The sequence below is a fragment of the Alternaria alternata genome, assembly GCF_001642055.1.
Source record: "Alternaria alternata strain SRC1lrK2f unplaced genomic scaffold CC77scaffold_16, whole genome shotgun sequence".
NCBI lineage: Eukaryota > Fungi > Ascomycota > Dothideomycetes > Pleosporales > Pleosporaceae > Alternaria > Alternaria alternata.
Window position 1 is genome coordinate 168,141 of NW_017306205.1, and position 24,148 is coordinate 192,288.

A 24,148-nucleotide genomic window follows, 5' to 3' on the forward strand; every position below is an offset into this window, starting at 1 on the left:
CTACAGCCTCACCATGTCTCTTTGCGTAAACCGACTCTCAGAAGAGAGGTACGCGCCATTCCTTTCCAGTGAATAATCTTTTTGCTAACTCAGACCCCAGAAAGTCATGGCGACGAGATCACCCCTTCGGTTTCTTCGCAAAGCCAATGCGCGGCTCCAACGGCATGATGGACCTTAAACGATGGGAATGCGGTGTACCTGGCAAGGAGAAAACTATATGGGAAGGTGGCTTGTTCAAGCTTGAGGTCGCATTTCCCGACGAGTACCCGACAAAGCCTCCGAAGTGTACGTCCACGACCTCTTATGAGCGGCCTCTGTTCTCGGAATCCTCACAACATCCTCATGAACGTCGCTAACGCGCACACTAGGCAAATTTGTACCCCCGCTATTCCACCCAAACGTCTACCCGTCCGGCACCGTCTGCCTGTCCATCCTAAACGAGGAAGAAGGCTGGAAGCCCGCGATAAACATTAAGGAGATCCTTCTCGGCATCCAATCACTTCTTGACGAGCCCAACCCAGAGTCCCCAGCGCAAGCCGACGCATTCAACCTGTTCAAGAAAGACAAGGCTGCGTACGAGCGAAAGGTCAAGCAGATCGTCAAGGAAAACCCAGCGCCGTAGTATGCCAATGAAAAGACGAAGAAACAGCCCGAGAAGGCTGATGGGAAATCTGACAAAAACGCTTTGGCCGGATTGAGTAAACGAGAAGTACAAGCGATTGTCTGGCAGGTCAATAAGCTCTTGGATATTGTCTAGGCGAGGGCAGTGTGCTTCTGCATTCTTTGCTTTAACTTCTTAGCTTCGGCGCGATTAGGACAGAACGTTTTTGGCGAGAACGATGGGGATTCTGGCGTTTGGGGCAGCAACCGAGCATAGCATGGGTGCTTAGATGGGGAGAAAAGCCCTATGTGGCTATGATACCTGACTTCTTCTTAGTCCTCTGGCATATTGCCTACGAAGTAATATCTATGATTTACACATCTCCGTTGACTGTTGCTCAGGATCCCGGTGCGTTCGAGACTGGAGACGTGAGATTACCGTAGCGATGGAGATCCGTAAGAGACCAAAGCTACCGCCTTGTTCGACCAACGCAATATTCATAAGTCAAAGAAGATACCATGCCACAGAATGATGTAAGATATATTAAACCCATCTGGTCGTCCAGAGTTCCGGTGATAAGAAGTCTAGCAGCCTAATTACTGCTCCCTCACATGTTCCCAACAATCACCTTAATAGTACAAGCCTCAGTCTTACAAATTCCACCACGATTCCCATCCAATTTTGTGTGTCCCTCGCCTGCCCTGCCTGAAGCCCCGATAGTGATAGGAAAGGCGACCAAAGTCTCGTGGTATATAGTGCGTGCCAATCTCGTGTCACACCTAGTATGGGCGGTATGCCGATCCGCCTCTTCCGCCGCGGTATCCACCACGGTAGCCGCCTCCTCGTGGAGCGCCGCCGTAGCCGCCACCGTATCCGCCACGTCCATACGGTGAACCGCGACCGCCGTATCCGCCTCGAGGGCCACCACGGCCGCCGCGTCCGCCTCGTGTCATACCGGGGAGGTTCGTTCGCTTGGGGACGACCTGGGCGACAGTTAGTTTCATGCCGCAGGTTTGGTGTGGATTGTTCTGTGTCTCGTACCTTTAGATTCCGGCTGCGGAACTGGCTGTTGTCGAGGACCAAGGCCTCATTGACCAGATGTGGTTCTGTGAACTCCACATACGCATACCTGCATACGCTCATTAGCGTTCCGATCTTTCTGCCAAACTCTTGCCAGGTAGCGAAAGATACTTTCGCAACTACTGTGACTCCAGCGCTACGCGACTAGTTGCGCGCGAACTGTTAAAACGGCGAGAACAAAAGTTGAACATGCGCAAATCGTCAAAGAAAACCTCCTCTTAGTACTGACCCTTTAGGATGACCGGTGAACTTGTCCAGCAATATAGTGACACGGTTGATGCTCCCGATGCTCTGGAAGTGTGCCTGGATCTCTTCGGGGCTCGCGCCGTAGTCGACATTGCCAACAAAGACACTTCGCGCGTCGACGTCTTCTTTACTCTCGCGCATTTCGTGGCGCTCGAGATCGGTCTCGCTCTGCATCTGGCGCAGCTTCTGGGCCTCTTCCTCCATCTCTTGTACGCGTCGCCTCATTGCTGAGATCTCTTCCTGTATTGCGCTGTTAGCATGCTGCCCTTCATGACCAGACTCGGTATGCGCGCGCAGCACTTGATAGTGTCGTCTCTCCAAAGAGTGTCCCAAGCGCGTCGATGTGGATTGTATCGTACCTCTTCGTTGGGGTCTTCCGCGGTATCGAGGCGTTCATCCTCCTCGCGCTTCTGTTCAATTTCGGCGTCGGACATGGTGGCTTAGGAAAGGTTGAGTGTCTGGAAGGAAACTTAGTAACCAAGAACCATTTGACGGGCCGCCCTTGACTTACCGGGCTAACGTGAATGTTCCGGGCCGTGAATGGTAATTAAACTACGATCGTTGGGCGCTAATATTTCACTCTCAGTAGGATTAAACCGAGCACCAAATGCGACGACGTGTAGATGACCAGTGCAGTGTTCGTAGGTTGGAAGACAGCTGACGGAAGTGATGGTAATGTTGCTCATACGAAATGACGAATGGCACTGGGGAAGCTCGTAGCGCGCCGCTAACAAGGCAGCGGAGCCTCACTTATTATGTAAGCACGGGCCATGTTTGCAGTTGCGACACACAAAGACCAACGCCTTCTTTATTCTCCTTTCACTACGTAATCGTTGACGCTTTTAATCATAGAGACCGCACTCTGCTTTTCACTCTCAATCTTCCAAGAGGCCAAGCATGCCGATGCTGTGCGAATGAAAAGGCCATCCGCACTTGTGTTCTTTATCCCGAATGTCATTTTCACTCCTTCCAGTCATTCCAGCAGCTTGCAAGCCAGCTACTTTTCATCTGAACCCTCTTCCGGCATGCAAACAGCCACATCATAATCCTTGTGTGAAAGGACCCGGTCCGCTTTAGGTAGCTTGCTTAGTTGGTGCAGCTTTTGCAATCCACGGGCAAGAAAGTCTGCTGGCAATTGCTCGAGACTTGCGAGATTCTAGCATCATTGCTTCCACGCCGCTGTTGACACAAAATGTGTCTACAATGAGCTGAAGTAAAAGGTTCTCTCGTAGATCCAATCTACGAAAACATCAAACCCGTCAGCATGGATATCGTGGACGCTGCACTGACTGACTCCTTCTATGAGTCTGAGGCGAAAGAACACGAAGTGGTGAGTCAATATTCATTTGTGTAGTATATAACGCTTCTGCTTGGGTTCGACAAGGATGACGACAATGTCAGATGTGGTAGCGGCACCGTTCGACATGAGTAACGTGCTTCGAGTCCGGACAGTCGTGACTTGCCTTGCACGAGGTGCTCCGACTTTCTTCACGATGCCGTTCTGGGTATCGGACATGTTTAAACACCGCCAATGCTAGCGAGCGTAGATCTTGCTCTTGACTGAAAGTATATTTCGGGTGGATAGTAGAGGTTGTGTAACTAGAAAGATATCTAGACGCAACTTGTAGAAACCATCACTCCTTATAGCCATAGCTTCAATGATAGCCAGTAAGACCTTTTGCTCTCTCACTTGTATCTGACAATTACCGTCTTTTTCCTACCTTCACTTTGCTGGTTGACAGTTGGGATACGATACTAGATATATCAAGCCAGATTGGCTGTTTGAAATTCACCAATAGAGTAGGGTATGGCGCATAGTACAGCAAGCGTTGGCTATTGTAACTAACTAATAGCGTTTTCTCAATATAGATGGCGGATGCGGACCAACTTTGGATAGAGCCTCGCTTCAAGACAGTACGTAGTAGATTTCCATATTTGAGAACTAGTTCATTCTCCTATCTCTGAGTCATTACAACCTCGTTGTAGTGTTTGCGTTCCAATTTCGACCTCAGCAGTGGCTTATAACCCACTTCATTCATCTTGCGCAGCAAATGAACGAGAAATGCCTTTGGCAAGTCCGGCATTAGAACCTTGTCATACGCGTCCATCTTATAGATAATATTGCTAATAGCCCAAAGGTCGACGTAAAGGCGCAACAACGGATCGTTCTCGGCGAGGTGTTCGTAAGCGTGAATGACACGACGGCAACTAGGGTACCATCTGTCCAGGTTGTGGATATCCTTGTCGAAATAAGCATCTATCAGCGCGGACTTCAGGCCAGGAGCTAGCAGTCTGTCGGCCAGAACATAAGCTCGGCACGCGGTGGCCAAGCCACTCTTGTAACTGTGTCGGATGTATTCCAAGTCTTCCCTCAAAGTGCCTTGGTACGCCCAATCAACAAACACATCAAAGGCATCGGTGTCAACGTCGAGGAGTGGAACCACGCCGTCATCGGTTTCTCTAAATGCGCCAGAAAGTGCTCCACGAAAGTAGCCTAAGTGGTGTATGAGAAGGCCGGTATGTAGGTTGTACTCCTTACCATTTGGACCGACTTTGATGACAATGGTGTTTGAGCCCGCCGCCATGCTGTGCAAATGTCAGTATTGCGTTGTTCTGAACTGGGAAGTGCATACCTAGGACGAAGCACTACGCCAGAAGACGAAGACATCATGCAACCCATACGTAGTACTGTGCAGGGATGGTTTGCGTCGAGTCAAGAATATGATATGAGGTGTGGCAACGTGTTGTATTGTTTTAACGGCGCGAAGGTCTTTGTGTTATATCACAGCGCAGTTCCAAGGGTTTGAACTTGTCATCGCAGTACCAGTGGTTGATGTGGACTCGACCAAAATACGATAGAAGGGGTAATCAGTCGACTATACGACTCATGATTTAAGCATGAACTCCCGTCATGGAGTATCGTGAGTAATGACACAAAGTGGAGGACTTTATCATCTGCCCATGTGCGCCAGAAAAACATGACAAAGTCGCACGACATGATTCCTGTGCCTTCGTATCTTAACCTGCGGTTTTTCTTTCACGAAGGCGTTGATCTCCGTAGCTCAGGCTCAGTTACAGGCATATCAAGCTTATCGAATGTCTTGAAAGCTTCTAATACAACTGGGCTAGTGGACGTAGCCTGATTGCAAGGGCTGTCAAGTTCAAACAGCCTTACTGGAAAGGATTCTGTTCCCTAGCAAGCGAAAGGTCAGACTGTTGTGCCACATTTGAAGAAATATCATGGTCCAGCGCTCAAAACGACGCACGATCGGTGGCAGGGTGTCTAACGAAAACTAGTAGACTGGATAAAACACTCAGTTATAGAGTTTGAGCAAAGATTCTTTGTTACTGGACATTCAAGAGTGTGCGCTGAGTTCGTTCGCCAAACTATTCCTGGATTTTGATCTTACACACCGTAGGCTCTCCAAAGACCGCCAGACGTGGACGCACAGTGCGCAATGATCATCGCTGAAGTTCAGAGTGGCGGGAAACTATGTCCGTTGTAGACTCAGCACGGTCCACGAACTCGCGCAGTCTTAGTCCGTCTGCTCGTTTATATACCTGATTGACTTCACGGATGACTGCATCAAGGGAACAGGGATGTTTTCGATACTCTGGACTGCGAGAGCGGCGTTCGTAACGGATGTGCAAATCTGGCGCTTTAATAGACTTGATGCCATACCGAAGTTCGGCGAAACTGAGTCCGGCGTAAGGTGCAGTTGGTCGCGGTGACAGTATGGCCATATTGTTCATTTGTCTTGTGAGGGCGCCAAGAAGCATGGAGCCACACTCGAAGGAGCATTTCTCATCTTGAATACAGCAATAGCCGCTGCAGAACTTGTCGAACCACCCTTGGCAGACATCTATCGCTCCTTCGATCAGTTCTGATCTGCAAGTCTCTATTCCCCCTACCACAGTTAGCGCCTGCCAGTATTATCTGGTGGATATCACTTACGAAGGATAGCTGGTGGGATGCTCAACTCCATGTTTCGTAGAATTGGTTCATCGCTCTTTATCGAAGCCCAAAAAGTGGATTCATTGAACTCCCCTTCCAGCTTAAACACCCAAGAGATAAGTATCCATAACATCAGATCGCGGCTATAAGTTTCCGGAACTGAGCATTTTGCCCGCAGGTGCGTTATCCAGACGTCAGCAATCAAATCGAAAGCCTCCCAACATCTGTAGTAATCCACCAAGATGGCGATCTTAGCAAGGAGCTCCAAACCGAGTGACTTTGGCACCTGACGAAAGCGGAGATGTAAGACGTTCAACAATATGCCGAAGGCTTCCGGATCCCAATCTGTGGTGTTGACATGATAAAGGCCATCATCCCGCTTTAAACTCTCACTCCATGATGTCAACTCACTCTTGAATTTCGGCGAAGCGCATACCAGGTGCTGTGATGAGACCTGGTAGACAACATCCGGCAGAGCGGCTTGCCTTGGCACAGGTTGGTTTAGGTCGTCTGCACATGTATCGGAAGTCGCATCGTTCAACGGCTCGTCTTTATGCTCATCTTCTGGATCTTGAATCTCACTGTTTTCTTCGACAGCCTGATCCCAGACAGCAAATGGTGCACCTGGATTTCGTAGCGTGAAGATGACATCACCAGTGTCAGCTATGATGATACGTTCACTTGAGGGCGACGTCATGACGTGCTGAGAGGTTGGTAACCGTCCTGCGAAAGAATTTCTCGATGCTTGAAAGGTAATTCGAGTTCAGTGTTGAGCTGAGCGACGAGGCGTGAACTGATAGCAGACGATAGAATGTTTGGTCGGACACGCTATTGCGCTCGCTAACTCGTTCTCACCAGTACTTGACCACAACGCGCCTTTCACCTGGTTTCATTATGCAACGACTTGGTTTGTGATATTACCGTCGTAATTCCTGTTAAACAATCAATTAAGCATCGCGAAGTTTGTCTTATTCTGTGATGTCAGTCATGTATTGTGTGCTCATGTGAGATGTGGAAACATGTAGGGTACTGTATCCCCACTTCCCGATCCATTCGCGCTAAGTCGCGTCTCCCCACGCGTCCAGCAACATCTATCTTTGGAAACCACCACCACCTTTGCCATCTCATCCAACCTTGACCTGCAAAAGTACTTTCCAGCAGAATGCGATAGGACGGCGCTCGATGCAATGGTGCAGTCCGCTACCAAACTGCACGTACTGTCTGAACCCTACTTATAACCCTCCTCATAAGGATACGCTATTATCCTAGGTCTGCCTCAGGTGTGTACGCCACAACGCACTGTCCGGGAACATAAGCTCTGCTGGGTGCCTGATCGGTCAGGCGGGTGATGCGCACCCGGATCTGCAAAAGCAAGCGCACCTCGTAAAAGCATCGAAAGCTAAAAGCATCGTCCTCAAACCACTACACATCTATTTAACCGCTAGCTTCTCAACACCGCGCCATCCAGCAAAGTCTAACTGAGCCGGCACGCGGCTATCGTAGCATTAATTGCCGAAATAAGGCAACCAACCTGCCTTCAAATTATCAATCGCGTTTCAGTACTATACCTGAAGATCTTTGGAAGATCGTTGACTCCACGTAAGAGACCAACCTGGATAGACGGCAACAGCAAGCCGAAATATCTTTAGAGGTACCAGGGTCAATGACTTCCGATTGCGTAAACAGACGAATCAGTGACACAAGAGCTGTTTGAGTAAAGAGGCTGCGACAAACGACACCATTGATAGCAAAGGCTTGACAAATACAGCGAAGACGTGGATGTAAAAAGTATGGTTGTCAGCTTACACACCACCAACCTACACACCCTTCTGCCACGTGGACACCATCTTCGCTCAGCTTTCTTACGCCTCTTTGATTGAGGCTTTTCGCCCAGAACCAGATCGTCTTCCTCAGCCAGCTTCATTATCGATATGCCTCCAATCGGACCGAATGGTCTAACCTTACCACAACCACCTAACCGCTAGACTTTCCACCTTCCTCCCTTCCCCTCCCGTCCGATTGTTCGCATGCCGAGGATTCACATGGAATCCACAGCACAAGTCTATTTCATCACCACATGCGCTCCGCCGTCGTCCTCATCAGACTGCAACCCCACTAAAGGCCCGGAGAAATTTTGCCCCCACGGAGTACATGCCCACTAGAGTAGTAGCGTGAGACAAGCCGAATGGGTCCAGGGCGGTCCATGATAAGCGGTGGTTTTGCGACAATTGCAACTTGGGCCGAACAGCGAATGTGCTTTTCGGTCGTACTCTAGGTAAGGTACATTTGCATGGGAAAGAACAAGGCAGTATTGTGCATGTGCCGACAAGGATTTTCGGTGGTTTTGTGTTTCATGATTGTAGGGCGGGTCTTATTAGAGTTATGGTATGCATATGCAAGTGTGGGGTGTGAGACAACAGCTTCGTCGTGGCCCAAGCTGTATCGTGAGATGACGTATCAGGTGCCTACAGTGTTTTGTCGATTAGTTGCTAGCAGCTCAGAATTGGAGGTCAAGGTGCTGAGAAGACATTACTGTTATAGACTGACACAACGAGTAACGTGAACATAGTACGAATGTACGTAACCAAAGTGTGCGACATGTATATGCATTATCATTTAGAGCTGCCATTTTGGCTGTGCTTTCGAGTGGACATTCGTACTCAGCCCGCTAGCCTTTTGCTCCTCGTTCAGCGGATCGAAGCCCACGGTGAATACTTGTGCCCTCGGATGTGCCTCCTCGTCCTCGTTCGTCAGCTCTTGTGTACTCGTCCCATTACTCTTGATGCTGCATGGTCTGTCCTCTCCCTTCATGTGCTCGAGCTCGTATGTGAGACCGTAATCATCGACGCGCTCCTCCACGACCTGGACTTCGTAGCTAACGAAAATGGCGCTGAATGACTTCTCAATGATGGGCCAGAAGATGGGCATTGAGGCGCAGATTATGGCGAGATCAATCTCGAGACAGGAGAGTATGATGAGAGTGGGTGACCACCAGGTGTAGTCGACGTAGGGGGAGGTTGCGCCTTTGGTTTCGACGATGCCATGGAGTCGCCATACTGATGTTCCGACAACACTGCGTGTGAGTTAGCATAGAATGCTCGCTCCTTGAGTTATGAGCAACTTACACAGCACCAAAGGTGAATACACCAGCCATTGCCAACACATTCTTGTAGCGCAAATGCGGTGTTCGGAATAACACCATAGGTGCAAGGAAGATAAAGATGTCGAACATCATGTTGGTGGCCGAATGCGCTTTGTAGATAGCGATAAAGCTATCCAAATCTCCAAGCCCAAAGCCATAGCACTTTGCCTCAATGATGCGATTCCAATAGCCGCGGACCGGGAAGCAGGGGAACCAGCCAGCGAAAGAAAAGCCAATACCCCAGAGAGTCACAGCGACAAGGAGGCCAACGCAAACCCATCGCATAGGCCCCGACTTGAAGATGCGGAGGTATTGGAGGAGAAGAGCAATCTTGATCACTGCGCAGTTGGTGATGTATAGGGCTAGTTCGATGTAGTACAGCTAGCTTGGTCAGTGAACCATACATGTCAATCAAGGGAAATACACACCTTCAAGTATTCTACTAGATTGTTGTAGCCAATGTACAGCATATGGTGACCGAGTCCAGTATTGACCGAAAGACACATGACAACAGTCGCTGCAGTGTTCAGGGACTAGAAGACGAATTAACTTTATGTCATTGGTATTAAACCACGTCGAAACGTACCTGAGCAAGTAAAACGAAGCCATCATCCCAACCCACTTCCTTCACGATCTTGATGCGGACCCAGAGACGAAAAATGACTGCGCACCATGCCACGATCTATTTGCGGGGTTAGTAGTCGAAGCATTGAGTGCGATCACAGAATCATACCAGGAAAGTGAGCGTAGTACCGAACATGGTCGCCTTGTGATTTGCTAAAGGCAGCGGCTCATCTGGGTCCGGGGCGTCCAGCAGCATCTGCGTATACATTTCCTCCCATGTTGCCATCTTGATGAACGTCTTGATGTCAACGCCAGCGCCGGCGCTGTTCTGGAAGGTGCAGAATTGTTATAAGGGCTGTGACCCACGCCGCACGGCGGGACCGCAAGCCCTAATGACTGACAGGATACCGTCTGCCGCCTCCCACGAGGCTACTGTGGACGATTCAGGGCCGTTGCCAAGCACGAGCTTTATGCCGTCCACACAGGGCTAACGCAGGTGGAGACGCGCTGGAGGCTCCACGCTAGGTGATAAGCGAACTTCGATTAGCGGATGGTTGCATTTGACAGGTCCTCGCCCAAACTCTATGCAGGGGTGTCGTTGAAAGACACGCGACCTGGACACGACCGATTTCCGACCTTTAGGATCCGCTCCACATGCTGCTCGTGCGTGCCACGATTGTAAGTTCCACTACGGCGGTGAGGGCGTTGCGCAAGGGATTGCTTTTGTACCTTCCATGTATCCGGTAACCTTCTCGCATGCAACATTCAGCTCCCGCTTACTGCAGTTGTTGATTCAAAAGGACTGAAAGTTGTGTTCGTCTTTGCTCCGAGGTATGCTCGGCCGCGCCGTTCCTGAGTGGACTCATTCTGGGATGTCACGCCGTATCCCCTGACTCCAGGTACAAGGAGTGACATTCAAACGAATGCCGTCCGTGACGAACGCTGGTTCGGGGGTCCGGTACATCCTAAACAGCCAGCCGCAATATTGTATTAGAAAAATAGAAGATTGGCTGGCGTTTGCATCCTTCGCGTTTGCCTATGCCAGGAACACTGGCCATTGATATCATCATCAGATTTATTCTGCAACAAGAACCGCCACAGATCCTCAGGCAGGGGGTGGGCGAAATTTCCGGCCCAATTGTTGGTCTTCGACGCTATATGACTCGTCGATTAATCTTGTCTTTCTTCTTTGGGATGTGCGCTAATCGTAATCGATCGGCGCAGGATTCTGCTTCATCTCTTATGCTAGGATCCCGACCATTTGACGATGGTATAAGGTACCCACGCTCGCATTCGCGATGTGATACGCTTACATCATGTTCCTTCAATGGGTACTCGGACGCAGCGTTCCATGGTCACGGCGCAATCGTGACGACGATTGGCGGGAAAGATTGCCGAATTGTGTCTCCATATGCGTCAGGACGATACGCGAGCAGATTCAGCGTAGCTTCAAAGAGAAAGAGTGGCGAAATAATATTCACGTGAAAGCTCATCACCCGAGGGTAGTTGGATCACTGAGGTTGAGCGGCTGAAAAGATCAAGGCCGCCCAGGTGATGATGGCATCGGAGGTGCGGCACGGCCAGACACCGGCTTGGCCTCGATTTCCGATCTTGGACCCCTCACATCACATTTTGACATTGCGAAACATGAGATGGGCGAGAAACAGTCCTCAGATGTTTGAAATACTTGGTCATGTAGGAAGTGCCTGCCTTGCATTTACTTTTTTTTGTTTCGTTGGACATCCGTAGGATGAGATGCGAGTGGCATGCATCGGCGGCTCCCTACAGTTCCTATCGTCGTTGTCGATCCAACTACCAGGATTGACCCAGAAAGCATCTTGACGCTGAAGCACGAGTTCACCTGACCCTTTACCGTTGCTCCGTGCAGGCAGGACGTTGCTTATGGCCCAGAAACGTTGGCGGGAGCCCCAAACCTGGACACTACTGCGGCCTGAGGAATTTTCGAGATATGGCACTGATATGTGGTCGCTGAAGAACAAAATACTTGTTCGCCCTCCTTACTCTCTTGTTCTCCTACTTCAAGTATCTTCATGATAGCACCCCGCACGAGGTTCATTCGAGGCGTTTGAGTACGTATTGCAGCGATACCTATGTAACAGTTGCTCGGACTCTCTCGTAACCCTCATCGGCATGTTATTTCTTTGCAGACAAGATTCCTTCATCAAGCGCGTTTGCTCTAATCTCGGTGTTTCCTCCATCTGATGTCCGGGTCCCGACAGATATTCGCGCCTTCGAAATCCCTCTTGAACTATTCTTGAGGGCTATCAGAAGTCTCCTAGCACCAGACGAGGGCAACCACTTGACCAGACGCATCTTGTACTTCATGCAGAGCCCATGGTCCTCAGACGGGTTCACTGAGAATGTCTGGCCAAGTCTGTATCGATGGGCATTCCACCTGACTAGACTTGCCATATATCAATTATCTGAGATGCCAACATCCTTCTGCCTCAAGACGTCTCACAATCTCCCAAAAGAAAACATCGAAATTCCAGATGCATGTTTTGCCTTGTGGTATACGAAGGGTGGCATCGGTACTCTTCAGTATCGATCGACATGGGCAAACATGGGACTCATATCACAACCATGACTTTCCAATCTTGACCCACCGGCTTCTGTGAGATATCTACATTACCACTGTTTCGACATTTGAGTAATGTATCAAGTCGGAACCCAGAGATTTAGCTCGACAATACAAGCCGCGATTAGAAATTAGCACTGCGGCTTGTCATCTTAAACCTCGCCCGCGACCTGAACGACCCTTCAACGCAACCCCAACAATTCCATGCCACGGAAAATCGACTTATTGCAAAATCCCATGACTGCATCCCTTGGACCGAAATGAAGACAAGATTGCTTGCACAGTAATCCGTGCAACAAACAGGGTCAAAGCCATCCACAATGGAACGGGTACTGACCGACGAACCGGAGATGACGATGGTCACTAAGAAAGGTATACCCTTGTATAATATTCGATTCATGATTCATGAATCATTGGTACGGGAAGACGACCCTGGACCCTTTCTTTCACTTGTTTGTTTCTCTATCTGATGACTGTACTGTGCTGTAGGACCTCGGTATGTTTTTACAGCGGCCATTCATTCGGTACACAATCTCCCGTATCAGATTCATACACACATGCTGACCGGAATAACTCCACATATTATTTTTACAAAAAAGTGATACAGAACGCGTGTACAATGATAGTGACGCCGCGTGGCACTATTGGTAGTGCTGCTCACGATGGTCTTTTCCCATCGAAGAATCCTGGACTGGATGTCGTCTCCAACTGACTCGGCACCAGCTTCCTGAGGACCATCATCACGGCCTCCAGCTCCTGTTCGTCGGGTTGCCACAGCGCGCGAATCTCCTCCCATGCCTTCAGTGTCCTTTCCGGGGTTGTACATCGTCCAAATGCTTTGAGCGCCGCAATGACAGCGAGACTAGAGAGCCAGGTTCGCTCCAGGTTCTGGCTCAGAGATTGCAGATATTGGTGCCATATCTTCTCTAATCTAAAGGCGGTCCAGGAGGTATAGCGGACGCCGCCGAAGGAGTTGAAGCCCTGGAAGACGACGATGAATATTGTGCCGTCGAGTGGAACGGAATTCCACTTCATCTCTTGTAGCAGCTCGTTCACGCGGTCGATGTTGCCGGCTACCGCTGCATGATGCCGTATCAGGATGCCGTATGTTCTTGAATCAGGACCAATGGGCGCAAAGTCTTGTAATTGCTTCAACTCCTCGTCTTTGCTCTCTCTCTTCAGTCTTCGTGTCTCGTCTCTGAAGCGCAAGCCCAGAAGGCGACCATGGCGCCATTTGCGGTTGAAGAATACGTGGCCAGGTGCGGTGGTGGTCCTCATGGCGTGCAAGCGCTTCATGCGCTCGAAGACTTGTTCTGCGGCTGAGGGCTCACCAGCGCGCATCAGCGCTGCTATGACAGCGTTCATGACAACAGTGTCTACAATATCTCCCGCCGAGACTATGTCCAGATATGCTCTCCTTACAGCATTCCCATTTTGTAACACGCCGTAGTAGTAGAGAAGTGCTACACGGTAATGTCTGTGCATGGGCACTTTTCGGTCCTGCATCTCTTTCATAAAGGTTTCGGCTAGAGAGTATTTCCCCGCTTTGACAGCGATGTTGAAGAGTACGTTGAATGTCACGTAGCCACCCTTAAGACCGGCTCGGCGCTCCATGTCCTGCCAGATGCGAAGGGAGGCTTGCAGGTCGTCTTCGGATACAGTCCCCATGGCGCGACCAGTCAGGTGTATGGCTGACGTCCACTCGGAGCGGGTTATGTGTATGTGTGCGGTTTTCATATCGTCGAGGATAGAGAGGAAGCGTTGGGCTGCGATGGGTGTGGGGCGTTCGACGACAGCGAGATGGTGCAGCAGCGCCCGGATGGTGAGAGTATCGAGATAGACAACGCCCGGCGACTGCAGCTTCTTGTATGCATCATAGACATGTTGGTGCGGTGCTTCCTCGTTCTTCAGCAGAGTCTGCAACTCGTCAATGTGCACAGCGTCCGATGGGTCGCGGAGGGGCCAGGGCACATGGCTATCACCAACATTCCACACCAAGTTCCCGTCGTCTGGAACCTCTGCCTCGGGCCGCGTGTCGATCTCCATGCCGTAGTAGTCTATCAAGGCTTGCAGTTCCTTCTCGGCGAAGCGTTGGACTTTCTTGAGCGGGCCTTTGCGCTCTGGACGTGGGTCGGATCCATCCTCTTCAGACTTTGACCACGTGCTCTGTCCCCGCGTTGTCTGATGTTTTGGCGGCGCTGTTTCTACCCCGCGCAGAGTGTGTAGGAGCTGTGCATGCTTTGGGCATGATGCTGCCCGCACCAAGGCGTTGACGAAGAAAGTGCCCATGCGAGCAGTCGTCGGTTCGGGTAGTCGCCGAGCATTGTCTATCGCCTTCTTGCTGAATCTTCTCTTGGACGGCGTGTCCTCGTGGCGTGGGTACAAGAATGTGAGGAAGGGCCGTGCATGGGCGGTATTCGAGACAGCAGAGGTCCGGTCGAGGGTGCGGAGGAGGGACATGAGAAGTCGAGCATTGTGTCAGAGGGAGCCAGTTCAGACGTTGTCCATTGGTGATGTGGGCCGCAATTGATTACAAGGAGCTCATTGAAGAGCTGCCTAGGCGAAGGGGGTATTGTTGGTGTTGCGGCGAGTCGCCTTGCTCGAATCCAAAGATTTCGGCGTCGCGAAGTCTTGGCGAAGTTGCGGACTTTGCGGGCAAGAACCCCAGCATCTACGACACGACGAATCGCGCCGCCCAACCTGCTGCCATGGGCCGTTACGACTTCCGCCCTCTCCGGGTGCGCCAGACTGCGAAAGCCCTTTTCGACTCAAAACGAGACCTCAACCTGCCCCAATGGTACGATGTCGTAGGCAACATACCGCCAGGCGAGACCCTCGCACGCCCAGTACTGCGCATACCAAAGATGAGGAAGGCGCGGAAAGCCAGCAAACTATTCAAACCGCTACCCATTGAATACCCAGAAGACAAGCTGCGTTCAGAATTCTTCGGCGACCACCCATGGGAACTGGCACGGCCGAGGCTGGTCATCGAAAACAGCGGAAACGATTCCAAGAACTACGACTGGAGTAAAATTGTCCAGCCAGGGAAGCAGTTAGACGGCGAAAGGTACGACCAGCCACTTTCACTACGCCCGCCCCCGTGATACTGACACATGTAGTGTCGTTCAACGCCAAATGTGGCTCATGAAGCACGCCTCCCTCTCCAAAGCCTCCGCCTACGACCAAGCACGCCGCGAATTCTACCAACACCGTCACCTCTCCGAGATCCGTCAACGCATTGCCAAGGAAGAAGCTCTGCACGTCGGCGCCTACTTTGGCAAGGGTCCCCTCGAGATCGGTATGGAGCTTGAAGACCGCACATGGGAGAACTGGAAGGCTTGGGCTACCAAGCAGATTGAGGATGAGCAGTCGATGCGTGCGCAAATGTTCAGTGGGCAGCAGGAAGAGGGTCTGGGTGCGGGCGCTGATATGAGCAATGCCGAGTACGATCAGGCTGTCGACGAATTGCAACCCGTTGTGCCAAATAACCCACAAGGGCAGAGGCCCATGGGTGGGGTAGCGGCGCATCCATAATAGATATGGGTAGGTGGAGGCATCTGTACTGATACTGTACATTTCGTGTAGATATACCATCACGATTGATTCAATTCAAGCATTACGAGACAAGCCCCGTCCAAGGGTCGACTCTGGGCACATACGTTCTATGCCTCAACAAAAGAGTTGGCGATCATAGAGCACAACGAAAGAGTTTCTGAGTTACAAAACTTGATCTCGTGTTGTGTATCGCCATGTGTTTTGGGACCCTAACAGTCTATATATATATATATATTGATACCAATCCCTGGGCTCGAAAAGCTCATCAAGCTCTTCCGATAGTGATGCGATCTCAAGTAGCCACATTATATGGAGAGATTGAGGTGGGATAGTCAACATCGTACGTAGGTTGATGACCTGATTCAGCGAAAAGACCTGCGTTCGTACATGGTGAAGCTTTGAGTACGAAACCATGACACCATCCTTCCAGTCCTCTAATACTCTAGTTTCTGGTTCATCGAAGCCAAGGACCAATGTTCGCCCAATATTTAAAGTCAATATATGTGTCGGAAGCAAACGAAGCGTTACTTGTGGCAGCGTCATGTATCCAATTCGAATGGGCCACAGTTCCAGAAATAAAATGTGTTATTCAAGGAAGGGTTTTGTAACGTTCAAGTACAAAAACTAGTACGTACGAATGAGAATCTTGCAAGAGCGACAGACTTGTATGTGCACAAGTCGAGGCTCAAGCGCAGATCACTGTCAAAATAACATATGGTCAACGGCACTCGAGAAAGGTTACTCTAGACTTTGCAGGAATCAGCGACTTTCCTGGAACAGCATCTGACGTATGAACGAAACAGCGCAGCGTACCTTGTTCAGACGAAGCCGACAGTAATTGCTCTACATACGCAGATTAGGAAGAAGAATGCCTCTCGGACCCGGAGTGTCTGCTAATAGGCCAGATTTCCGAGCCTGCACGAATTCAGTGATCTGGTTTTCGATTCCTTTGGAGATTAGGATAGAAATACATTTCATTGAGTCGTGGGTTTACGATTGGGCGGATCAAGCATCCGGAAGTGATCGCGGATATGAGCTGTTACGAGCCGAGAGTGCTGCCTTCCGTACTTCTCATGACTTCTAACCTGTGGCATCTGCTTGTGTAGATCCTCGGAAGAGGAGATGGAGGAGTGATGCTGCATCTTTCATTTTATGGGGTTTTAGAGGAAGACAAAAAGATAATCCTGGAAGGATAGAAGGCTGGGTTCGCTCAGTGGCATGAATGAAAACACGATATCGAAGGAAAGGCAGATGATAGGTACTAAACATTTTATCATTACTTATTAGCATATAGCTGCTTTAGACACATTTTTGTTTGCGGAGCAATCACTCAGATCTTGCCGAGACCAGCGCCGCTCTTTACAATCTTCTCGACCTGCTTCAGTGGAGTAAGCTTGTACTTGTAAGGCGCCCTGGTGAAGTTGCCGACTTGAGTGATGTTGACACCAGCCTTTCCAAAGTCGTTCTTTGCGCCGAGGTTGGCGAAGCCGTCCAATTCGTAATCGCCATCGGGGCTAGTGTTGGGGCTGTCCTCCGGGATGACAAGTCCGTAAGTGCTGAGAGCCTCGCGTGTCTTGCCCTTGAAGACATTACCTTCGACGAGAACCTGGTTATCGCTGCGGGAGTGGATGGCTTGGTACAAGAAGTCGACATAGAGGTTGTTGAAGATGTGCTGGTGACCAAAACGACCAGCAGGACCACGGGTACCCTCGTTTCTCCAGTAGTTGTGGTGGTAGGTGACGTGCAAATGACCCTGGTCAACATCTCTGAGCGCATCGCTGTTGCCAACAAGAGAACTCTTCCAATGATCGTGGAAGTAGTTCCATGATACCGTGATCCAATCCGCCGCGCGAATGATATCGACTTGGCCGTCGTAAGCATCAGGGCCAAGAGCAGGGAAGTTGCCAGTAGTGAACTCGTTGTGATCGATCCACACGCGGGTACTGTTACGAATAGTCATGGCGTCATCGTCAATGGCCGTGAAACCAATGTTGCGGATGATAACATTGGTCTTGTTGAAGATGTTCAGGCCCGAACCAGTGATCTGAGCTCCCTTGCCGACTCCAATGACGGACTTGTTGGACCCAACTTGAACTCGCGATGTGAGATTGAAGCTACCCTTGGCGTACACAACTGTTGGCTCACTGCCGTTGACAGCCTTGATGAACTCGGCCACTGTCCGAACAGTCACACTCTTGCCATGCCTGCCAGCACCGCCAGTGGTAGGTCCAATTGGATTGTCCTTGGCGAATCCGACCAGGCTAAAGTCGCAGCCGGCGGGAGCTGCAGTCGCAGAAAGAGCCAAGGAAAGGAGTGATAGGATTGAGAGCTTCATCTTGAAGTGTAGGAGAGGATGCAGATGAGATTGAGTGATCTGATGCCGATCTACCAGCGATGTCACTTACATTTTATATTCTACCATTCTTAAGCGTCGGCAACCAAGGAGGCAGAATGTAGCCATGCAGTCGGCTTCCAGGCAAGCACTTCAGCAATTCTTCCGGTAGAATGGCTGATGGCGCATTGTCACACAGGCTCGAACATCTCCCAATCGCGCAAGTGCATGCAATATCTCCTGTGGCGATGCTGTACTTCATCTTGGCCCATCTTGGCGGGCGTATGTTCCGCCTCAGGAAAGGTAGAGCACAGTGTGCAACGGTAGAATGGTGGCTTGATGTTGTGGTATTGAGTGGTGGAAGTATGCATCCCCAGATTTTCCCGTGTATGCGTGGCTGAAAGGCAAGATCGCCTACTCGGACAGCGGGGAAAATACGGGGGATTCAGCTTGGCGCCAACTTCCACCAGTACAGGCCGCGGTGCCTTGTTTCCTTATTCCAGCCTGGCTTGAACGCCTTGCTACTATCGTGTATTCTAACCCCTTGAAGCGAGATGAGCTTTAATCAGATACCGCGCTGTTCGTGGTGCACTCTACTTTCCCTACCATAGCTACCGAGGCAGGCGCTATGCATCACATGTCGAGGTAAACATCGCGTCAGGTTTGCGACGATAACACACTGACATTACCGATCGCCCTTGTTGTCGATAAAAGGAAACCATGCAAAGAATACTGTTAGCTTTCGACTGTGCTACTTGTCCCATCACCTACCAATACCGCGATCGGAAAGCTTACCCAAGCTTACTGCAACGATTGTGCAACTAAATGCGCGTCGACTTAGCATCTTATTCTTTACCATTATCATGCGACAATGCAACAAACGATAATACCGCATAGGCTGAAAGGAGTACATTAAGGTCTTTGTCTTGGTGTCTTCTACTCAAACACAAAGCCAGAACGTGGAGATGACTTGCACAAAGTGGTTAACTAGATGGGGTTTCGCAAACTCGGTACGCGCAATCGCCATCTCAGACGATTCTAGACCTTCTGCTATTGGCGATCAAGAAGCCGACCAAACTGGAAATCGATACTCCTGGCTTGAAGTGAACGAGGTAAGGACAAGCCATGGAAAGAATCGACTGCGCATATGAGATGCTGAGCGACCCAGCCTTACTGTCGCTTCTTCATGGAAGTATTACTCACGTACCATGCAGTCCAAACGTAGAATGCGTTTTACAGAGGAAGCAGGTTTCGTGGATAGAATGGCCTGAAGGTACCTTCTTCCCACAATGGAGACCTCCGCCACCGGGAGCATGGCCTCCAAAGCCAGAACAAGATACGCCTCAAGAAGACCCTCCGTCGCAAGAATACCCACGTATGTGCGAGTCACGATGGGAAACGCCTATCCACTTACACCAACCGAAGAGGAAGCTTCGTGAGCAGGAACATGAAGTATCTGAATCAGAGGGATCGCCCTGTATAATACATGAGGTGCGACTAGTGGGTCCTCATCCAAGGTCGAGAAGAGCTGAGAAGAGTGCAGTCCTCGAGGTAGACATCCTCAAGCAGTGGAAGCGAGACAACCCAGCACCCTTATCCACTCAATGGCCCGAGCCACCGTGGCCTTGGCTGAAACAGCGTCCACGGAAATGAGATTTAGACACGGAAGAGGTGTCAGAGGACGAACGTAGGGTCAGCTGGAGAAAGCACTGGAACAATTTCTTCATGGAGCACCACACCATCTCTTTAGGTGAGGGTCGAGACAAAGGTAAGCCTTCTCCAATTTAGGGCTATACCATTTCTCCATCAACCTGGAGACATCCGTCGCCACACGCGAGCCTATGATTTATGAGGCAACTCATCTTGTGCTTAGTCGTGTTGTATCAAGAGATAGAGCGAGCCCAAATATCTAGCCGATGTAAATTGGAGAGTTATAAAACGACCCGGACATTGCGGACGGGAGAAGGCGACTTTCGTAAATTTGGCGAAGTGTGGGCATTTCCGTTCTGAGGACGACGTTGTGGGAGTTCCTTAGTATCGTCTTGCTGCTATTGCTAGTCGGTAAGCTCAGGAATGAGGTGGCTCAGTTGCCGCCGACGCTATTCGTTTGTCTCGCTCGTCTCTTTTGGTTAGTTAGTTGATCATTTATAGCGTTGTGAGGATACACCTTGAACATCATCCAGCGATGTGCAGTTGGAAGGGTTAGGATATACCTGATGTGGTGTAACCGGCACGCCTCAGCAAGTCTGTCAGCCGAACCTCGATTTAGATGCCCGATCGATCGCAATCGCGTTCATGTCGGTTGAGAAGTGGGGATTGAGCATGGAGATGTGATGTAACCGCGGGAAGATCACCGCCTACGATGGCTGCATGCATAGCAGATCTTATATGCAGTGCTTTACATCAAAGTAATGCTGTGTGACGCACGTCTAAGCTAATAGACGGCATGTAGTACCATATCATGCGAGCTGAACGTGTAGTGGTTAGGGGAGCTGAGTGGTACAAATGTGTAGAAGAGCCGATCCAGCGAGATCCGCGGACTAGATGCCGACAGATAGAGTAATGAAAAAGAACTAAGATTGGGACTAAGACGCTGCGAGGGGCGAGGTCGTCCGTTCGACACGAGGATTTTAGACTTCGGTGAGGCCGTGAATCCACACTCGCCAGCAACCAGTATCTTGACATAGAACTTCCAACAAAGCCCCTGGATCCAAGTACTGCATCTTTCCCTGCATGTCGTGCAGTGCCCCACTTCTGGAACCTCTCCGCTGGGTATTCGACTCGAACACAGTTAACAATATGAAATGAACCTCGTTTGTGACCGTGAAGATGAGTAATGAATCTTCATAAAGCTCTGGGCCATGGGGGGACTGCTAGAGTGCTTAGCTTTGGGAACGGAAGCTTTCGACATGACGCTCGAGATGGTGTTACGAGTTGCAGCTCAAGCCCAGCGACGGAAACGCTTATAGCCCATTAAGCACAATCGCTGCGGTTCTCTCCCACGTGCGACGATGTGATTGGGCGCGAATTGCTCGGCAGTGAAACACCGATATTAGTGAAAGACCAATAGAGCCATGCGTCGGTCATTGCAGCATCCCTAGACGAGGGTAGCCTCGGAAGGCATGCATCTCACCATGTCAGAATTTGCTTGTTCATACCCAGTTGGATGTTAGTGAGGAAGCTAACATGCCAGTGTGCTGGTAAGCAGAGTGCTATCGGGACCAACCGACAGTCCAGAAGACGGGTTTCGCATGGCACGCTAGCGGAGACAGTAACTCCGTGCATGAAACCCCAGCTGACGGGGTCCTGGGCTAGATGCTTCCGGCGTGGGGTGCGGTACAATGTTCAGTTCCCACGTGTTGCACGTATAAGGTGAAGGCGGATGAAGATGATGAGATAGATCGGCGACAGAAGCGTTTGATGTCACTGCCAATGCTGATGGAGCATCTGATGAACACGCCACAGAATCATAGCTATGCACACAAGCATACCAAGAGCGCGCTGAGCGTGAAGAAGCTTCGATCCTCCAGACGTGATTCGGGGCGATGTTGGGAGAGGTGTTCTGGCCGTGCTCATCTTAGCGTCTTGGCGGTGCACGTGGGCTACATGATTGGGTTGAACCTCTTCTCCTCGAGTTCCCCCAAGACGCACTTTCACCACACGAGATGTGCGACAGGGATAACTGTCAAGACCCGTCAAGCCCTTGTGGCGGCCTGGGCTGGCAAAGGCGCATTCCTACGCGTGTGTCTGCCTGTTATAGCGGAAAGGCCGAAGTGAATATTGCAAATCTATGGGCGTGCAAGAATGCGGTGCTCCCATTGGGTCCTGGAGCGGCCTGTTTGGTATGCAAGCATGATGCTCAGCCTTGGGAGTAAGCTTGACAGCAGGTATATAGCTTGGCCCTGCACCCTTTACCACTGACCTCCAGCTCGCACAGCCGTCATTTCCGGACTCAAGCCTCGTCTAATCTCTTGACACGTCTCGGCGAAGCTTCGCAATGGCTCACAAGACAGCTGGCGGTAACGCCGCTTTCCACAACTTCAACAACGACTTTGCGGTAGGATGACACGGATTAGACTTCCAAAATCATATATACTGACTGGTCCCAGCACATTGAGGATCCTAATGAGCGACGCCGGCTTGCACTCGCTGAGATCGACAAGGCGCCATTTGGCTGGTACCATGTACGCGCCATTCTTGTCGCCGGTACTGGTTTCTTCACGGACAGTTATGACATCTTCTGCGTATCTCTCTTGACGATTATGCTGGGTATTGTCTACAAGCACGACAACAAGGGTGTTTTGTACACCCAACAAGACACAGCTATCAAGCTTGCGACCTCAGCTGGTACTGTTCTTGGCCAAGTCGGTTTCGGTACACTCGCCGACATCGTTGGCCGTAAGAAGATGTACGGTCTTGAGCTGATTCTCATCATTGTCGCCACGCTCGCTCAGTCCCTCACGGGTCCTGGTCCCGGAACTTCAATCGTTGGTCTGATCATCTTCTGGCGTGTGTTGATGGGAATTGGTGAGTCCATTCTCTGGGAATCCGCATGGAAGTTTTACTGATGACTGTCAGGTATCGGTGGTGATTACCCGCTCTCCTCCATTATCACCTCCGAGTTCGCCACTACCAAGTGGCGTGGTGCCATGATGGGTGCCGTCTTTGCTATGCAAGGTTTCGGTCAGCTCGGTGGTGCTCTTGTCATGCTTTGCCTTGTCGCTGGTTTTAAGGACACCCTTAAGGGAGTTACTGGCTACGCGGACTGTGACGGTCAATGCGCTGTAGCTGTCGACAAGATGTGGCGCGCTCTCATCGGAATTGGCATCGTCCCAGCTTGTATCGCGCTCTACTATCGCCTCACCATTCCCGAGACGCCTCGCTACACTTTCGATGTCGCCCGTGACGTTGAGAAGGCCAACGAAGACACAAAGCAGTACCTTTCTGGTAAGCACGGCAACGGTAACCCTGATGCGATCACCCAAGCTGCTCAGCTACAAACTACTGCTCAGCTCGAAGTTCCTAAGGCATCTTTCAAGGACTTCTTTAGGTTCTACGGCAAGCTCCGCAACGGCAAGATTCTCTTCGGTACTGCCATGTCGTGGCTCCTGCTCGATGTCGCGTTCTACGGATTGGGTCTGAACTCGTCAACTGTGCTCCAGGCTATCGGCTACGCTAGCGGTACAACCCTCTACGAGAAGCTGTACAACCTTGCTGCTGGTAACGCTATTCTGGTCTGCGCTGGCGCTATCCCTGGATACTGGCTGGCGGTCGCAACCATTGATACCGTCGGACGCAAGACCCTGCAACTGGCTGGCTTCACTATCCTCACCATCCTCTTTATTGTATGGGGTTTCGCCTACAAGCATCTCAGCCACCACGCCATGTTGGCCATCTATGTTCTGATTCAACTCTTCTTCAACTGGGGTCCCAACACTACCACCTTCATCGTACCCGGAGAGTGCTTCCCCACCCGCTACCGTTCGACTTCTCACGGCATTTCCGCTGGTTCAGGAAAGATTGGCTCCATCATCGCTCAAGGTGCTATCGCTCCCCTTCGAACCCGAGGCCATGTTACCAAGGAGAATGCCAACCCTTGGTTGAACCATGTCATGCAGATCTTCTCTGCCTTCATGTTCGCTGGTATCTTCACTACTCTCCTCATTCCGGAGACCAAACGCAGAACTCTAGAAGACCTTGCGCAAGATTGGGATATGGGCGATGAGTCCATCACTGGTGCGGAGCATGCCGTACGCAAGGACAATCGCAGCAGCGATGAGGCTGGAACCACTGAGCTCAAGGCTTAGTTGAGTTTGTCAATTCTCATGTCACTCTTTCTTTTCATCCAGGCTTCTGCCTATATACCCGTCTTTTTGTAGCATAAGTACCTAGACTGTAATTCCATTCACTCAAGCTTCATCCAAAGGTGCTACTTTATTGTTATGTGTATGTTGACTATCTGTCTGCGTACAGATTTACGTGCAAAGAACACTTGATGACGTGATTGAGCGTGGTTTGGCCACGCACCACTCCGGACCGAGCTTGGATGCTGTATTCATTTTCTTATCAGCCTT

At 50.6% G+C, this 24,148-nt stretch overlaps 10 protein-coding genes across 10 annotated transcripts; 4 read left to right on the forward strand and 6 right to left on the reverse strand.

The window, feature by feature from the left end:
• Positions 1–13: 13 nt before the first annotated feature.
• On the forward strand, positions 14–622 carry CC77DRAFT_940508 (ubiquitin-conjugating enzyme E2 1; the record flags this gene model as incomplete). The annotated part of the gene is made up of 3 exons (XM_018534737.1): positions 14–48; positions 101–285; positions 369–622. The coding sequence occupies 3 exons, from the start codon at positions 14–16 to the stop codon at positions 620–622; spliced, it is 474 nt and encodes a 157-aa protein (XP_018383537.1).
• A 453-nt stretch (positions 623–1,075) lies between these two features.
• CC77DRAFT_1051898 (RNA-binding domain-containing protein) lies at positions 1,076–2,538 on the reverse strand. Its single transcript, XM_018527683.1, has 5 exons — positions 2,439–2,538; positions 2,287–2,385; positions 1,911–2,167; positions 1,643–1,730; positions 1,076–1,584 (listed from the first exon to the last, which is right to left on the reverse strand). Exons 2-5 carry the CDS (start codon positions 2,359–2,361, stop codon positions 1,381–1,383), a joined length of 624 nt encoding a protein of 207 aa, XP_018383538.1. The 5' UTR covers positions 2,362–2,385; positions 2,439–2,538; the 3' UTR covers positions 1,076–1,380.
• A 1,344-nt stretch (positions 2,539–3,882) lies between these two features.
• On the reverse strand, positions 3,883–4,595 carry CC77DRAFT_1073962 (hypothetical protein; the record flags this gene model as incomplete). Its single annotated transcript, XM_018529199.1, has 2 exons — positions 3,883–4,513; positions 4,561–4,595. The coding sequence occupies 2 exons, from the start codon at positions 4,593–4,595 to the stop codon at positions 3,883–3,885; spliced, it is 666 nt and encodes a 221-aa protein (XP_018383539.1).
• A 562-nt stretch (positions 4,596–5,157) lies between these two features.
• CC77DRAFT_212936 (hypothetical protein) lies at positions 5,158–7,060 on the reverse strand. The gene is made up of 2 exons (XM_018530669.1): positions 5,883–7,060; positions 5,158–5,835 (listed from the first exon to the last, which is right to left on the reverse strand). The coding sequence occupies exons 1-2, from the start codon at positions 6,577–6,579 to the stop codon at positions 5,390–5,392; spliced, it is 1,143 nt and encodes a 380-aa protein (XP_018383540.1). The 5' UTR covers positions 6,580–7,060; the 3' UTR covers positions 5,158–5,389.
• Positions 7,061–8,471: 1,411 nt separating this feature from the next.
• Positions 8,472–10,022, reverse strand: CC77DRAFT_212944 (hypothetical protein). Its single transcript, XM_018530670.1, has 5 exons — positions 9,758–10,022; positions 9,611–9,706; positions 9,453–9,557; positions 9,008–9,405; positions 8,472–8,955 (listed from the first exon to the last, which is right to left on the reverse strand). Exons 1-5 carry the CDS (start codon positions 9,872–9,874, stop codon positions 8,499–8,501), a joined length of 1,173 nt encoding a protein of 390 aa, XP_018383541.1. The 5' UTR covers positions 9,875–10,022; the 3' UTR covers positions 8,472–8,498.
• Positions 9,731–10,124, forward strand: CC77DRAFT_212955 (hypothetical protein). Its single transcript, XM_018530671.1, has one exon. It carries the CDS (start codon positions 9,879–9,881, stop codon positions 10,077–10,079), a length of 201 nt encoding a protein of 66 aa, XP_018383542.1. The 5' UTR covers positions 9,731–9,878; the 3' UTR covers positions 10,080–10,124.
• Positions 10,125–12,379: 2,255 nt separating this feature from the next.
• Positions 12,380–14,776, reverse strand: CC77DRAFT_1022367 (hypothetical protein). The gene has a single exon (XM_018525447.1). It carries the CDS (start codon positions 14,645–14,647, stop codon positions 12,845–12,847), a length of 1,803 nt encoding a protein of 600 aa, XP_018383543.1. The 5' UTR covers positions 14,648–14,776; the 3' UTR covers positions 12,380–12,844.
• A 78-nt stretch (positions 14,777–14,854) lies between these two features.
• CC77DRAFT_1042124 (mitochondrial ribosomal protein) lies at positions 14,855–15,990 on the forward strand. Its single transcript, XM_018527261.1, has 2 exons — positions 14,855–15,254; positions 15,307–15,990. The coding sequence occupies exons 1-2, from the start codon at positions 14,896–14,898 to the stop codon at positions 15,719–15,721; spliced, it is 774 nt and encodes a 257-aa protein (XP_018383544.1). The 5' UTR covers positions 14,855–14,895; the 3' UTR covers positions 15,722–15,990.
• Positions 15,991–17,014: 1,024 nt separating this feature from the next.
• On the reverse strand, positions 17,015–18,462 carry CC77DRAFT_1022368 (pectin lyase-like protein). Its single transcript, XM_018525448.1, has one exon. It carries the CDS (start codon positions 18,075–18,077, stop codon positions 17,073–17,075), a length of 1,005 nt encoding a protein of 334 aa, XP_018383545.1. The 5' UTR covers positions 18,078–18,462; the 3' UTR covers positions 17,015–17,072.
• A 3,364-nt stretch (positions 18,463–21,826) lies between these two features.
• On the forward strand, positions 21,827–23,989 carry CC77DRAFT_993519 (inorganic phosphate transporter 1-6 /Pi cotransporter). The gene is made up of 3 exons (XM_018536412.1): positions 21,827–22,131; positions 22,184–22,601; positions 22,653–23,989. The coding sequence occupies exons 1-3, from the start codon at positions 22,072–22,074 to the stop codon at positions 23,879–23,881; spliced, it is 1,707 nt and encodes a 568-aa protein (XP_018383546.1). The 5' UTR covers positions 21,827–22,071; the 3' UTR covers positions 23,882–23,989.
• The last annotated feature ends 159 nt before the right edge of the window (positions 23,990–24,148 follow it).